Source organism: Stegostoma tigrinum, chromosome 20 (genome assembly GCF_030684315.1).
Source record: "Stegostoma tigrinum isolate sSteTig4 chromosome 20, sSteTig4.hap1, whole genome shotgun sequence".
NCBI classification, from domain to species: Eukaryota; Metazoa; Chordata; class Chondrichthyes; order Orectolobiformes; family Stegostomatidae; genus Stegostoma; species Stegostoma tigrinum.
Window position 1 is genome coordinate 43,684,151 of NC_081373.1, and position 16,884 is coordinate 43,701,034.

Consider the following 16,884-nt stretch of genomic DNA (forward strand, 5'->3'; position numbering starts at 1 on the left):
CCGAAACATTAACTCAGTTCTGTCGACAGATGCCGCCAAATTTGCTGAGCTTTTCCAGCAATTTCTGTTTCTGATATAATCTTTCGATTTTTATCTAGAATATAACTACTGTCCCTGCCTCTGAGGCAGGCTGTTCAGCTGCTCCAGAGCTCTGTGTAACATCCCAGAGCAGGATGGCTTAACTCCTACCTACAATGCAAACTGACTGCGTGCCTTTCCCTCCAACTGGTGAGTTGTCCCCTAATGACCTGCAATTCCCCTGGCGGCGTACAGGCTACGTCACAGTCGCCGGGCTGTGATTGGCGGGGGCTGGAGAAGGTGAGGTTGGCGATTGGTTGGCGGTGTACAGTCACGTGAGCTAATGGGGCGGGGCCACCTATAAGTGTTGGGGAGAGCTGCGTGCAGCTCCGAGCGACGGCTGAGAGGCACGTGCAGGGCTTATCTGTACTTGAAGCTCGCTGTAACTTCGCTATGATCTCGGTATTGCTGAAGAGCCTTTAAATCAGACCGATGAACTGCACCAGGTAATTGTGCTGCCTTTCCCACCGCCACCCCCTCATCCACCGGGGAGGCTAGAAGGGTACGGGAGGATTCACTTTCCCGAAGAGAGTCTCCCTGAGGGCAGCCCCGATCTTTGCAGCGATACTTTAACTGTATCCACTGTTCACACCGCAAGCCTTGTAATGAATCTGCGAGTTCTGTCTGCTCGCCTCCTCTGATTTTCCTTTATTCGGTTAGAAAATCATGTTCGATACTGTTTGCGTAAAACTCCCCTCCCACTGGTTTGATTTTTGTTTTCTAAAAAAAATTCCGGATGTATATTTTTCTCTCCACACGCAAAATTCAATTAAAATATTGCATTTTCACCGTGACAATGCGGGATCTAGCGAACCCCAAAGCAGGCGGCAGCAGCAGCGGAAAATCTGCCGGAGTCTTTTCTACAAAAAAGTCACTGATTTATTCTTAATTTTTAAACGCTTTACAACCCTCGCTGTTCTTTGAAAACGCAAAGTATTGCGAGCGGTAAAAATCGCTCTGTTAAAACAGCCATACCTAACACTTTTTTTCTTACTGTTTAATTTAAATGGGGTTGTTGCGTCCATGTTTTTAAAAAAAACATGTTGTAAAATGATTTCTGTCAACTGTTAACTTCTCCGGAATGGGTTCCAGATGTTGAGGGACTTGGTTGCATTTTTGCAGTTAGATAAGCAGAGCATGACCATGTTGAACCTCGTATTTCAGGGTCTATCATATCTTGGACACCAGATCGTTACCACCTGTCTCGATTATGCCAGTTGATATTGCCATGCGACTCTGTTTGGCTCATTCTCCACCTATGAGGAATTTCCTTGGCCCCTATGATCCTTACAGAGGGCTGAACATCACCAGTAGGCTGAAGCCCCTGCGGCCTTGCATCAGTCTGAAAGGCGGAGCTGAATCGTGCAATGATGGCTGGGCTCAATCCAAAGGCAAAAGAAAGAAAACTGTGGCTTTTGCAGATGATAAAGGTTTTTCTCTCACTGCAGTTCACTTTTTCTCTGAATGTGAAGACTCACTTGCTGAACTACAGTTTGACCTGACAGATCTCGACCACTCAACGTGTGGACTGAAAGCAAATGAAAAAAGAAAGCCCCTGGTCCTGGATTTCTCTCCGCCATCTTCAGACTACATGGAATTCAGAAATCGCCTAAAGAAGAATTTTGTCTGCCTTGAAAATTGCACAATGCAGGAGAAATTCATCACAGGCACTGTCGCAGTGAGGAATCTAAGTTACCATAAAGTAGTTCAAATCCGGATAACATTTGACACTTGGAAAAGTTATAAGGATGTGGACTGTACATTTCTAAACAATATTTATGGCTGTTCTGAAACAGACACATTTTCTTTTGCTATTGACCTGCCGTCAGCCATATCACCACAGGAAAAAATTGAGTTCTGCATCTCCTTTAAGTGTGGAGACCAAATCTATTGGGATAACAATGAGGGGAAGAATTACAGCATTGTTCACGTCGATTGGAAACCTGACAGGAATCCAACCCCCATCCCCTTCAAGGATGAGGTGACCAAGACCCCTGTAAAGATGCAGACAATTGAATGTGATCAGTATGGAAGCCCACGATCGTCGAGTGAGCTGTTTCCTGAATGGCAGAGCTGGGGAAAGATCGAGACGGCTCTGCCGTATTGGTGACAGATGTTAGTGTTGCTGTATTGTTTGGTGGAGAGTTGCCTCAATTTCCATATTAAAACTTATGAAAACCCTGCTGTTGATCTATAAAGTCCCCTACTAGATTTAATAATCAACTTGGTACCATTTTTCAAAAAGTTCTCCTGTGCAACCTTTTTAATTTTGTTTAGCTCCTATATATACTGTAGGAGCATCTTAAAATGGATTAGTGGCTGTCTGTATCATGCATGTCAGTGCAACACAAGGTACTGATATGGATAATTAGTATGCAGATATGAAAATTCACATTGGATCCTTGAGGCTCTGTGGTAAGGATATTAAATTCTGGACTTGTAGAATTTTGTGCCATGCTTGCTATATTTTAAAACAACAAGAACTGTTAGTGCACAGAGAATTGAATAGGATAAGCTAGAGCACTTAACGCACTGTGAACTAAGATGTACTATAAACATTTTTACCTGGCTAACAGCCTGTTAGTGAGGTATGTAACTTGCAAGCACTAACTTTGATTATGTACGCCGTGATTAGGATACGTGACAGGCTAAACTAGACGGTAGCTAGAAATACACTGCACATTGTAAAGCAACTGAGTGCCTTTTTGTTGAACAGCTGACATCACTGGATGTTAAAATGCAGGTTGCCAAATCAAATTTAATGCAGCTGTGAGAAGCTAAAGTTTGTTCAAATTGATATATTGTTTGGCTGGGTTTATAAGCAGGCTATAAATCGTGTCTTTTTAGGGTTATTCTGATGGGTCCTTAGAATACAACTAATGCATTTAGCATTATATTTTGGGTATATTCACTTTGCTTCTTTCCTGAAATGTTTTACCAATTAAATCCAAAGGTTTTCCACACTTCTGAACATTCAGTTCTGTATGCTTTTAGCTAACCTCAATTTTATTATTTTTGTATCCAAATGGAAGGAAAACCTAACAATCGGATGGCCTGTTTGTATGTAGCAATATGCTTAGACAATCAACATTATTGTCTTTTACACTGCTTTTCCAAATGTGAATATGGCACTGTACTTTCCTAATTATATGTACATATAGCTATGAGGTACTCATGATCCTTCACATTGAAGGCTGGAAAATTTAGCTTGTATTTGGATACACAGGGGTTCTTAATCAGAAAGTAACACCAGTCTGGAGACTGAAATGATTTGGTTTGAAGGGACCTGATGGATCCCTTTGCTCTCTTTTGGTTAGGATTCTGCAATTTTTTTTTGTTTTCTTTAGTCTCTGGTACTAACATTGCCACTATACAGGAAGCATTTTATGCAGATGTAAGCAGTAGCTTCAAACCTAAGAGTTTTCAAGCTATTAATACTGATCTCCATTCACTAATGTAACTGATAATTACAGCACATTCAGATGAGAGAGACAGTTTGTTGAAAACTTTATTGGCTTGATCATCCAGAAAGTGCTTGCTATGCCTTCTGATTCTCTATGCAACACAGTAGCAACTGTATCACTGTGATAATGGTCTTTTGCTTCTGCTATGCTGTTTGAAAGTCTAATTTTTTAAAAAATTGATACAAATCCCAAATTTTCATTTTTGTCAAAGGTCATATGCCCTGTATATACATGTTTCACAATTAACCCTTTTCTTAAAAAAAAAATCCTATTTAATATGGTTAGGTTCCCTTCCAGGTTTCACAAATTTGTCATGAACAAGTCCTCTGACATTAGAATCAGTTTCATGGTTGTTTCCTGTACTGCCTCAGAGGTATGAAGGTTCTCGGGTGCAAGAATACTCCTCCAGTCAGAAGTTCCCATTCAGTTTAGGCATAGTGCCAACCCTACACCCGTGGTTTTGATGCTGAAAATGGCCATATATAGTTGACATTTGGTTTTATACCAGTTTGTTTTACACCACCCAATTATTTTCTTAAATCCTCCTTTGACCAAATGTTTGAAACATGTCAGGAGATGGCGCATGTCACTCCTGTAAGGCAATGCATGCATGCCAAATTCTCATCCTGCCATGGCAGGATAAATGCACTGGGAGTATTAGACCAGTAATGAACACAGCACTGATGTGCCTTACATACAGAGAGGAATGAAAAACTGTGCTGCTTAGCATTCTGCTTACTGTTGAAGATGAGGTTACTGAGGACAATGGTGAATGTAAGTTAGTACAGACATGCTGAAAAGGAGAAAAAGATTTTATAATGTTATCTATGGTTAGTTGACTTCAAACTCGTCTATGAAGTAACCTATCAAAGCACTTGGGATGAGGCCATAACTGCTTGTCATGCCAGCAGGGTGCATATCTTGAGTAATTAGAACATAATTAACCCCACATTAGACTTTGTTTTTCTTTGTTTTTATTAGCTTTTCTGATACCTATTAGTGTTTTTGACTTAAGGAATCAACTTTTTTCTTTCTCTGTATCACATGTGGTACTTTTTTATCTCTCGAGCAGCAATTTCCTGGGACAGGTTCAGAGTGTCTGTATCTTTGTTCCAGTCACCTGCGTTGATAAACCTGACTGTCCCCCTTCTTGTTTTTGATCTCTTTTTGTGAAGCCCAATAATTGTTTTTAAGGTAACTTTCTGATTGTCATCTGACATTTGTTACCTACTTTTTGCTGTGCCCACCTTAACACCTTTGTGTTCATGTTAACCACCACAAACATTTTGACTTTTCCTCTATGCATTTCACCAGTGTACAATAACTTCCCCTCAAAGCAATATTAGCGTTTACATATCTCCCAATCCAAGAATATCCTTTGGAGACCACTGTCCTCTAGGGTGGGGATCAATAAAACAAAATGATCATTATGTTTTACCTGAGATGATTACTACAAAGAGCATAGCCTTTATTGTCTGCTTTGGTTTTATTTTGCCCTATGAGCTGTTTGCAGGTTTTGTTTACAAAATGCTTGTGCCAGCTGATGTAATGTGATTGTGGTGTAATTTGAAATGTGAGTGTGAACTCTTGACCATGTGCTGTAGATTTAAAGGACGATTATCGAAGGGAAACTGGAAAGGGTGTCCATACTGGTTAACACAATCTCTGTAATCACTGAAATATTTTTGTACTTGAGATTTGATGTTGTAGGGTAGGATTCTGTTAAGGGTGGAAAAGTCTAAGGGAAGTATCTTTTCACTCAAAGTACTTTATTAAATGGCAAAGGGAAAAAAAAATCGAGTTTTAACTTTCAACAGAAATGATCACCTATTTTGTTCCTCTCTGCTTTCTTATCACTGGGTGCTTCAGTTGTATTAGAATTGGCATAAGGGGAAACTTTAAAACTTGGCTTCCATAGTATTTTAACAAAAAGTCAATTGGCTAAATTCTCCTGAGGCTAATTTACATTCTTCTGTAGGAAGAATGCTTTGAGAAATTACCCACTTTAGACTTGGCCTTTTTTTTTCCAAGGAAATTGTATGAAGAAAAATAAAGCTTTATATTGTAAACCTTTTTGTAGCATTTTTTTATGAACTAAAATATAAATTCAAGTTGACTCACACTGAAAATCAATTACAAGTCCCAGTGAAGAAAATAGCACTTCACCTTTCATAAACCTTTTATGTAATGGATTAATTTCCGTGGAGCTGGCCTTTTGATATTGGGTGCTAACTGTTGGATTAAATTTAAAACAAACTCTAACCTGAAAACTTGCTGACTCATTGTGAGTGGTTCCTTATCCCTGGGTCATTAAAAAAATAGCCAAATTTACACACACTATGGTGGCTTATTTGGCAAATTTTGCCCATTTTAATATTTATTGAATACTTGTGCTGCCCTCCAGCATACACACTTCCATAGATCTGCCAAACTATTATATCTATATGGTAAGTTACCGAATCTCTTTTTTTCCATATGTTTGCTGGAATGTCTCCTCACAATGAAAGGCAGCGTTTAGCACCAGATAAAATATGAAAATACATGAGATCTGTCACCAAGATCCTAAACTGTTTAAACCACTTTTTGTTTTAATATTCGGGTGGAAACATCCTTCCCAATCGTTGTTTGTTTGGTTTAAATGAAATAAAGAAAATCACTGGTCAAAATTGGAGCTTTGGAAATGCAACTCCATATTTACCCTACAGAAGGCTGAGTCAGAGCTTGACAATGAAGGCAGAGAATGCTGGAGAAATGTTACAGGCCTGGTGGCATCTGTAACAGGAGAAACAGTTAATCTTTCAATTTAGGTGTGACTGCTTCAGAACTCTTGTTAACAGACTTGATGTTAACTCTGACAACATCTGCTAAGAGAAAAACAGACATTTTATCTGCTTCAGATTTCTGGCAACTACAAAATTTTGCTTTCAATAGACAGTTCAAAGTCTTGCTTGTTTTGAGTAGAACTCTGCTGTTATACACCTACAGCTTACTATTGGTCTCATACGTTTGAGGTAAATGTCCTTTTCTGTTCAGGCCTTTCAGTAAAGTAACCAGATTTGCAGCTAAATCCACATGTGCTGTGCACCTTCCAGTTGGTACATATTGTATAAGTGCACTTTTTTCTACACCTGTATTCCAATCCAATAACAATTGACTATCTATCATTCCATAAATAATTCAAATTTGTCAATGGTGGTGCACCTGGACTCTCAAAATAAGTCAATAGCAAGTAGTTAAATCCTTGAATGGTGGTACAATCCAATAAATTTGGCTTTTCTTTTCTGTTGTTGCATATTTGTACATTCTGTTTGTACTTCAGATAAGTGAGTGTTGGGTTTACACTTGAGCAATCTGGGACCTTGTTTCAGTTAACTGTATGTACCCTTTTTATATTAGCAATCATGTTGCAAAGCTATTCAAAGTGCATGTTCATAGTGGTTTACACCTAAACTGTGTTTACAGCAACTCCTTTCCAACAGTTTATTTAGACACAGCACTGTGTTTGCCTACATATTTCCAGCAGGGGAAAAGGTAGCGAGGCTTATCAACAAAACAGCATTATGGCAATCATAGCAGTATAGATGAACATTTGTCAAGGTGACAAATCCAGTTAACTATCCACTGAGCTGACCACCTAATTTTTAAACACGAGGGACAGGACTGATAGCTGAGGTGGAGACAGAAGTGGAAGGTGAGTAACTAAGGAGAGTATTTACTTTCTGGTTGTGTGGTGGATATTGCTCATGCTTTGTATGTGTGGTTCCCTCATTGAGTGGCTAAAGTGCTGCACACTTTAAAGGGATTCATATAAACTTTGCACCTTTTAAACTTTTTGCTAATGACCCTATTGGTAGTGGTCAGTTAGGTATTCGGATCTCTTATGATTCTGGGCTCAGTGTTAGACCTTTAACAATCTAAATGGCTACTCCTGCCAATTTTTAATATACATTTCTCTTACACCAGTGACAGCCCACACACTCTTGCATAGATAATTGCATGTTAAAGGTAACAAATACATGGAAAATTTAATTCCCTTATCTGTGATTAATAAAATGCCACCATTCAGTGCATAATTGAATTTTTCTATCTGATACATGTAGTGTAATTCTGATGTTTTGTAACCTACCCACATTGTCACTATTCTGCTTCCAAGTTTGAGTCCAGGTGTAACAATGACCTGTTTTTTTTTTTTTTTTGTAAAGTTTAGCTTAACCTCTGATCTGAATCATATTTAAAAGGTCCCGGCAGGAATTTGAACGGTTCCAAATGAGGATCTGTAACTGAATACTGCACAGTCATACTTGTTCTTCCACCATGTGGATGGTTTGCTCTAAACCCATCATCCGGCTCAATGAAATTCCCTGTGATACCTCCCTTCTAGAAGTTCATGGTGAGAGCCTGTAAAGAAATATTGAAGAAGAAATCTTGATGGCTGACAAACCAGCTATTCACTGCAACAAAACTGGCCTACTTGGAGTAGCTGTGAAATTGAACTGCAAGGGTGTGGGTACCGTAGTTAATGTTACACTCATGGGTGAGTCCAGAACTAGAGGGTACTATTTTAAGTTGGTGGTTCCTAATTTCGGGTAGAGATGAGGGTACTTTTTATTTTATTTTGGAAACTCTGCTCAGGAGGCAGTGTTGGTGGAGATCACTGAATCTTTTTAATAATAAAGTAGGTTCTTGTTGGGCAAGGGAATGTAAGGTTATTGGGTATAGATAGGAGTGTGGAATTGGTTTATGTTCCAATCATTCATGATCTTATTGAATGACAGAGCAGGCTCAAGGGGTTAAATACGCTACTTCTAATTTGTACATTTTTAATATGAATCTTTTGTATGTCAGTGGATGCAGTGACTGGACCATAGAAAAGTTATAGCACAAAGGGGCCTTTCAACCCATTGTGTCTGTGCCTGCTGAATAAACTAGCTGCCCATTCTGAGTCTACTTGTCAGCCCTGATTTATATCCTTGCACGTTACAGTGCTTCAGATGCAGATCAAAGTTTCTTCTTAATGTGTTTAGGGGTTTCTACCTCCACTACCAACTGGGCATCAAATTCCAGAAACCCTTCAACCCCAGGTGAAAATGTTTTTCCTCCTGTCCCATCTACTTTTGTCAATCATCTTTTTAAACATCTGCCCCTGATAATTTCTGCAGTTGGGGTAACTGGTCTTCCTGACACACTCGGTCCAATCCTCATTATTTTGCGCTCCTCAATTGAGTCATCCTCCTGCTGTCTCTTTGACATAAAATAACCAATCCTGCTTTATGTCTACAATCTTCAAGACCTGGCACCAAGGGGGAGATAGACTTTCCAAAAGTGATAATGCCACTGGATCACTATTCCAGACTTCCAGCCTTCTGAAGTGAGGAGTTCAAATAATGTTATGATGTAAGGTGAAACTTAATTTTAATGAATTCAACTGATAAATTAAAATCTGGTCCCAATAATAGTGATAATGAAACTATCATCAATTGTCCTAAAATGCAATTGAGTTCAATAATTTTCGGGCCTAAACTCTCCCATGCCCCACACCCCTACCCCACACACTAGGCCATGTCACCACATTGTCTGCCATTACATACCACCTTTTGTTCGCCATTAACAACCATTCACCCTCCCAGCTTGATCGTTATCAACTCACCTGTCTGATGGCTCTTCTGTTTCTTTAGGGTCTATCCTATCGTTTACTCCATATCCCATCCCCCTCCCCTCTTTTCTGCAAATAAACTGACATTTTCCCAGCCACCATCAGTTCTGAGGAAGGGTCACCAGACCTGAAATGTTTACTTTTTTTTCTGTCACAGGTGCTGCCAGACCTGCTGAGCTTTTCCAGCAACTTTGTTTTTGTTCCTGATTTACAACATCTGCATTTATTTCGGTTTATATGTCCTAAAATACACCTGGTTTTCCAAGACTCCTCTGTACCTTCTACCTGATTAGGATCTTCAAGCTAACCTGGTTGTAACATAGTGAGCCATAAGGAAACAGACCAAATACAGTGGAAGAGAGTTCCAGTTGAAGGATGCAGACCACATCGTCTTCCTTACATAAAGGCTGATACCTTGGCAGAGAGTCATCCAAGATTTGAAGCACTTAGAGCAGCAAAAGCAGGAACTGTGGGGCAAAACAAATATCTGGCGTGACTGAGCAGGTCTGACAGCATTTACAGTCATACATTGAGTCATGCAGCATAGAAACAGATGCTTAGGTCCAACCAGTCCATGCCGACCATGAACTAAACTAGTCCCACCTGCCTGCGCTTGGCCCATATCCTTCCCAACATTTCTTATTCATATACTTAGCTAAATGTCTTTAAGTGTTGTAACTGTACCCACATCCACTAATACTTGTGGAAGTTATTTCCACTTTGAACTATGAGCCACTTTGTGTTGAATAAAAAAACCCCTCATGTTTTTTTTAATCTATCCCCCTCACCTTAAAAATATACCCCCTTGTCTTGAAACCTCCCACCCTAGGGGAGGTAAAAACACCTGCCATTCATCATCTTGTTACCCTCATGATTTTGTATACCTCAATAAGATCACTTCTTAACCTCCTAAACTCCAATGGGGCCGGGAGCAGGGAGTTCCAGCCTGTCCTAATAACTCAAAACTCTCCATTCCCGGCAACATCCCGATTAAATCTCTTTGGAACCCTCTCCAGCTTAATGATATCTTTCCTATAACATGGTGTCCAGAACTGTACACAGTACTCCAGAAGAGGCCTCACTAACATCCTGTACAACTATGACGTAACATCCCAACTCCTATACTCAAAGGTCTAAGCAATGAAGGCAAGCGTCCTAATTGACTTCTTAACCATCCTATCTATATGTGATGCAGACTTCAAATAATTATGTACCTGAACACCAAAGCGTCTCTCTTAACTACCCAAGGCTCTACTTTTAATTTTATAAGCCTTGCCTTTCTTTGTTTTGCAATACCTCACACTTATCCAAATCAAACTTCATCTGCCACTCTTCAACTCATTGACCCAACTGATCAAGATCTCTTTGTAATATTAGACAACCTTCTTCAGTGTTCACTACACCATCAACCTGTGGAGAACAAAAGCAAGAGTTAACACTTCAAGTCCAAAATGACTGGGTGAATCATCTGGAGGTTTTTGGTAGCTATATGAAAAACCGCAAGCTCTTAATAAAACCAACAGCCTTTCCTTCCCCCATTTCTAAGGAGATATCCATTGATTTACTTGAAGGCGCAAAGTTCCTTGGGAGACTTACCTGATGCATTATGAAGTCGTTGTGGCAGCTTCTGTTGTATCTTTCACAGATGTGCATGAAATTCTTCTGTTGGTTATGTACCAGCTGAACATTAATAAATATTCCTGGTTGATCTGAGATTGATTTATTGTCACATGCCTAAGTATAGTGAAAAGCTTTGTTTGCGAGCAATACAGCAGATCATAGGACAGAGTAAGGCATGCAGATTACACTGCACAGGCCATGCACAAAGCAAGATCAACACTAACAAGATCAGCATTATTTGAAGTTGGAGACTCTACTCATTAGTCTAATAACGGCAGGAAAGAAGTGTTCTTGAACCTGCCAGTGTGTGTGTTCAAGCTTCTGTATCTTCTGCCTGACGGAAGAGGTTGTAGGAGATCATTACGGGGGTGCGATGGGCCTTTAATGATGCTGGTAGACTTTCTGCAGCAATGAGAAGTGTAGATGGAGTCCATGGATGGGAGGTTGGCTTTTATGATGGTCTGGGCTGCGGACACAACCTTTTGTAGTTTCTTATGGTCCTGGAGAGAGCAGTTGTTATACCAGGCCATTATGCACCTGGAAAGTTTGCTTTCTATGGTGCATCTGTAAAAGTTGGTGATGGTCCTTTATAGGCATACCAAATTTCCTAGCTGCCTGAGGAAGAAGAGGCATTATTGTGCCGTCTTGACCCTCATATCTGTGGGACACCCAGGACAGAGTCATCGGCTATCATCACTCCTCAGAGCTTGATGCTCTCAACCATCACTCTGTTGATGTCGATAGCTGCATGGTCTCCTCTTTTCTTTTTGAATTCAGTGTTAAGTTTTAGTTTTTCTGACATTAAGAAAGAGATTGTTATCATTGCACCACATCACCAAACCTTCTAACTCCTTTCTGTATTCTGATTCGTCATTGTTTGAAATCCATCTTACCACAGTGGTGTTGTCAGGAAACTTGTAGATGTCATTTGTTCAGAGTTTGGCTGTGCAGGGAGTAGAGTAGGAGGCTAAGAACCCATCTTTGGGTAGGGGGGTCCAGTGTTGAATGTTATTGTGGAGGAGATGCAGTTGTCTATCTTCACTGATTGTGGTCTATGAATCAGAAGTTGCAAAGGATGGAGCCAAGATTTAGGTATGAGAGTTTTGAAATGACAGTTTTGGAAGGGATAATGGTGTTGAAGGCTGAGCTGTAGTTGACGAGCAGGAGTCTGATGGAAGTGTCCTTGTGGTTCAAATGTTCCAGGGATGAGTGCAGGGCTAGGGAAATGGCATCTGCTGTGGACCTGTTATGTCAGTAGGCAAATTTCAGGAGATCATTGCAGGCTGGGAGACTGGAGGTGATGTGGGCCATGACCAGCCTCCAGAAGCACCTCATGGTTATGGAGTTCAAAGCCACTGGGTGTTGTTATTAAGACACGGTGTACGTGCTTTCGAAGGTATGAGGATGATGGTGGTCTTCTTGAAGCTGACAGGAACTTGAGCTTGTAGGAAGGAGATGTTGAAAATGTCAGTGAATACCTCTGCCAGCTGGCCCATACAGGATCTAAGTGCATGGCTGAGTACTCTGTCCTGGCCTGTCGCTTTCCTTGGGTTCACTCCTAGGAGGACTGATCTGACAGCTGCAGCAGTGATAGGGAACAGGTGCAGCCAGGGCTGTCAGGGCAGATGTCACCGTGCCACTGGCATTCTGCTCAAAACAAGCACAGAAAGCATTGAGCATGTCAGAAGGATGTGTCTTTGTCAGCTATCTTGCTTTGCTTAATTTTGAATCCTATTATGTTGTTTAGGCCTCACACCCATGTGGTTGGCTTGGGCCTCTAACTAGGTCTGGTACTGCCTCTTGACATCCCTGGCTTTGCAGTGGTCATATCTGGATTTTCTGTGTAGGTCTGGGTCACCTGACTTGAATGCTACACGTCTGGTCTTCATTAGGGAGCAGATTTCCCAATTCATCCAAGGTTTCCTGTTGGGGAACACCTGGATTAACTTCTTTGGCATATAGTCGTGCACGCATTTGCTAATGAAGCCAGTGAGAGTGGTGGCATAATTGTCCAGGTTTTCCAATGAGTACTTAAATATGGTGCAGTCCACTGATTCCAAACAGTCCAAGAGTATCAAGTAAATACAATGGGCAATTTCATGCACCTTCAGAATGCAACCATGGTAGCCAGTCCAAGAGCTGTCTCCTGACTGGGTTCATCAGTAGAAAAATGAATGTAATTGCTGTAAGTGTCCTAGGAGATATACTTATGTGCTGTACATTCTGAAGACCTGCAACTATCATTGGCAGATTGCTGGAAGGAGTCAGAAGTAAAGAAATTAAGGGTGTTTGTTACTTTGGCTACTGGCATAGACTGCCCTGGTCCATTTGTAAGGAGGTCTTGCACCAACTGAACTTGGATGTCTGTAATGACCTGTCATGAAAGCCTGAGCACCTGGAGACATTCTTGCTCAGTCATATGAAGAAAGCTAATCATCTGCCTGTATAACATTACTGAGTGTATTTTTCTTTTATGATTTATAGGCTGTGGGTGTTACTGGCAAGCACAGTACCTAATTGCCAGGAGGCAGTCAGTAGTCAGAGATTCTGGAGTCATGCCTAGGCTAGACCAGGTAAAGGTGACAAAATTCCTTCCCTAAAACAAATGGGTTTTTATCTCCTTCACTTTGGAGCTCCATGTTCTTTCTCCTCTTCCCTCTGAAATGACAAATGATTAAGGAAGAACAAGCTGTGCCTGCTAATCCAAACCAAATCCCAGAAAAGCTGCATAAAGTACCCTCATACTGTACTAAAGATTAGTAGCTAGAACTACAGATCAAAATGAGAGAAATCCACAATAACGGAAGTGACCTCCCAAACAGTAAAAGCATGTTTTCAGAACAAGTCCTGTGAGTAAAGGGTTTTCACAGATGACAAAACAGTTGTCTTGCCTTGGTTTTCAAAGGCTTTATAGGCTGCCAATTATTGACCCTAGCAAGTTTCACATGGCTTGAGAAACCAGCACACTTATGGTCTTATGCATTTTAAATTTATGGATAGAAAATCCCATAGAAGTTTCCTACATGCACGCTGGTTAAATGAAGTGAGTGGAACCATGTTAGGTTTGTGATACACTGGTATTTCTTGTCTCTAAACTCTTGTACATGCTGGTGTTTCCTCCAAAACACTTGTATCAGATTATAATCTACCCAATACGTCTGTCTTTGTTTCTGTAGCATTTCTATCAATTGAAAAGGATGAGATGTGTTTTGAGAACTTCACACACTTAGAAAACAGTTAAGGCTTCTAAAACATGAGTTGGTATGTAATGGCTTTTAATGAAATCTAATTCCATAACTTAAACATTTCTGCAGTCCACCATGGCCTAATAGCCCAGTGGCACATTAAAATGGCTCAAAGTTCACTACCTGCAAATGATGGCTAAAGATTAAATTTACAGAAATATAGAGAAATCAATGACAGAATAATATTAGTGCACATCAAGGCAGCTTAATTCACCCCGTCCTATCTAATGAGAAGTTAAATATTCCTGATCCCAGATCATTGTTTAAAATCCCATTTAAAATTGTATATAATGCCCTGTTCACTGAGGTATCAGTGGGCTTTTACTGGTGAATTGATTAACGTAAGTTGAACAACAGATTTGAATTTTGTTTGCAAAATGCTGATTATCCATTAGTTTTAAGTTATTTTGAAATAAATTTCTGTAAAAGTCTTTTCCAGATTATTTTACATTTCTGTTGATGAATAATGTTAGGTCAAGGCATTTCATCATGAATTCATCAGGACAATTTGCAAGAATACTAATTCAAGAAAATAAAACAACATTCAAACTGTATGAGAGTGTTCATTAGTCAATAATTGGACTCTAATTGTTAGAGGTGTATCCATGAAGAATGTACCCAGTAACAATTAACCATTAATTGCCAGGATTTGTTTGTAATTTTAAACCGGGCAGGTTCATTTGGATTGCTTAGAACATTGCCCTGAGAAATGATCCAGCAAATGGCTGACACCTATTTGGTTGAGTTGTAACAGGCCCAGTACGTGTGAGGTGAGGACCTGGTAAAAGCCTCAGCATCATCAAGAGGAGTGGATGAGGTTAAAACTTTCACAGAGATGCAAACAGATGATAGCAGACCTGAATGGGTCTCTAGACGTAAAGAAGAATAAGATTTTTCTCTTCTATACTTCAGTAGAGCCAATGACCTATCTTCTGTTCAGTTGAAGTATGTCAGGGGAGTTGAGCCTGTGATTTGCACATCTTTCTCTATGTGCGATATCTTAGAAATTCCTGGCAGTTTGGATGACCAAGTACAGGAAATGCATCTTGAGTTTGAGCTCCTGGGTTTCTGAAGTCGAGCAGCAGCTAGCAGTATTATGAGGATCTCAGCATTCATGAGGGTCAGAGATTCATGGACAGCATGTTTCAGGATGTGTTCACCCTGCCTATCTACTTTGAGCTGCAGAGTAGAAATAGGTGACTATCAGACAGAATGGAACTAGGCAGGTGGTGAGGCAATCCATTAACTGCATCTCTGTTGCAATCCATTTCTTGGCCTCGGAAAGCAGTGAGAGTGATGGTTTCTCTGTGGAAGCCAGCCAGGGAATAGGCAGGCTCTTTTGCAACCATAGATGTAACCCTAGTATCTTGGGTGCTGGGATCATGGAATGACTGCAAGGAATTTTCAAGTAGGGAGGTCAAATAGTCAGAGGTCTTGGCTCATATTGAGACCAAACCTTAGGTAGCAAACTGAAAAGTAGGACTTTAAAGGTAAGAAAACAGTGCAGAAATGAATGTAGGATTAGAGCAATGTTTGGCTAGAGGGATGGTGTAGGAAGTGGAGCTTTAGGTTCTTTTAATTTTATATGCTAATCTGTTATGTGGACCTTATTGAAAGTCTTCTGAGGAATGAGTTGAGGGCACAAGCATAAGGGAATATGATATAACTATGACAGACTTTACTTAAATATGGATAAGAATAACATTACTAGTTATAAGATATTCAGCCAAGGGGAATGCAATATTGATTAAGTAATAATTATAGCAGTGAGCAAGGATGATATCTTGGAAGGATTGTTAAATGAGATCATATGAGTAAATGTGAAAAACACATGGAGCAAGCACACTATTGGGTATGTACAAGGGGTTCCCAACTATCAGGGAGAGATAGAGGATCAAATATGTAATCAGAATTTCAAAGAGCTGTAGGATTAATAAAACATTAATAGGCAATTTTATCTTCCCAAATAGTAACTGGGATTGTTTTAGTGTGCAAGGTTGGGACGGTACAAAACTGTTAAACTGGATCCAGGAGCATGTTCTCAGCCAGTACATAGAAAGCCCAACAGGATTCTGGATAGTTCTGGACTTCATATACAAAAATGAGCCCAGACAAGTGAAAGCTGTGTCTGCAAGGAGATAATGATAATGTTGTTATGTCTAAGATAGTTATGGAAAAGGATAAAGATGGGCCAAGAATAAAAGTTCTAAACTGGGGAAAGGCTAATTCTACCAAACTTTACCAAAGTGGACTGCACTCTGCCAATTTCAACATGATCAAATAGGTAACAGCCATTTGCTTCTTCATTTCTTAGGGCGATGTCCTCAGCAATCAGAATCAACCTGCCTGGTTTAAAATGTGAACAAAGATTGGCAGTTAACTGTCAATCATCATGACACATGCATTCTCCAAGATAATTCTCTGCCAAGCAGAGTCCATTTGCCAACCACTGAGCTCTCTGCTTACATAGTATTTCTTGTTCCTCTTGAATTGGTTTGCACATTGTTCTGACGAGTGCAAAACAAGAAAATACTTTTGTCAGAATGTATTTTCCTGCAACACTCAAACTCTGTACTAATATAGCCATGTTAATTTAGACTTTTCCCCAGATTAAAAAGAATTTTTTTCAAAGTGCTTTTATTTTAGTCCTTTTTTCCACTTTTCCATTTAGGGATTTGTGACATTCTTTTAGTGATAATTTGTGCAGTGGACTGCAGTGATACCACTGAAATTCTCGGACAAAACTAACCAGTCTCCCAGTGAGATTTACTTTTGTGAACAGTACTAAATGCTCTAGTTTCACCATGAACTGCAAACTGTGGAC

At 40.1% G+C, this 16,884-nt stretch overlaps 1 protein-coding gene across 1 annotated transcript; it reads left to right on the forward strand.

Moving 5' to 3' along the window:
- The first annotated feature begins 410 nt into the window (after positions 1 to 410).
- ppp1r3cb (protein phosphatase 1, regulatory subunit 3Cb) lies at positions 411 to 5,611 on the forward strand. The gene is made up of 2 exons (XM_048551449.2): positions 411 to 524; positions 1,243 to 5,611. Exons 1-2 carry the CDS (start codon positions 511 to 513, stop codon positions 2,186 to 2,188), a joined length of 960 nt encoding a protein of 319 aa, XP_048407406.2. The 5' UTR covers positions 411 to 510; the 3' UTR covers positions 2,189 to 5,611.
- Positions 5,612 to 16,884: the final 11,273 nt, after the last annotated feature.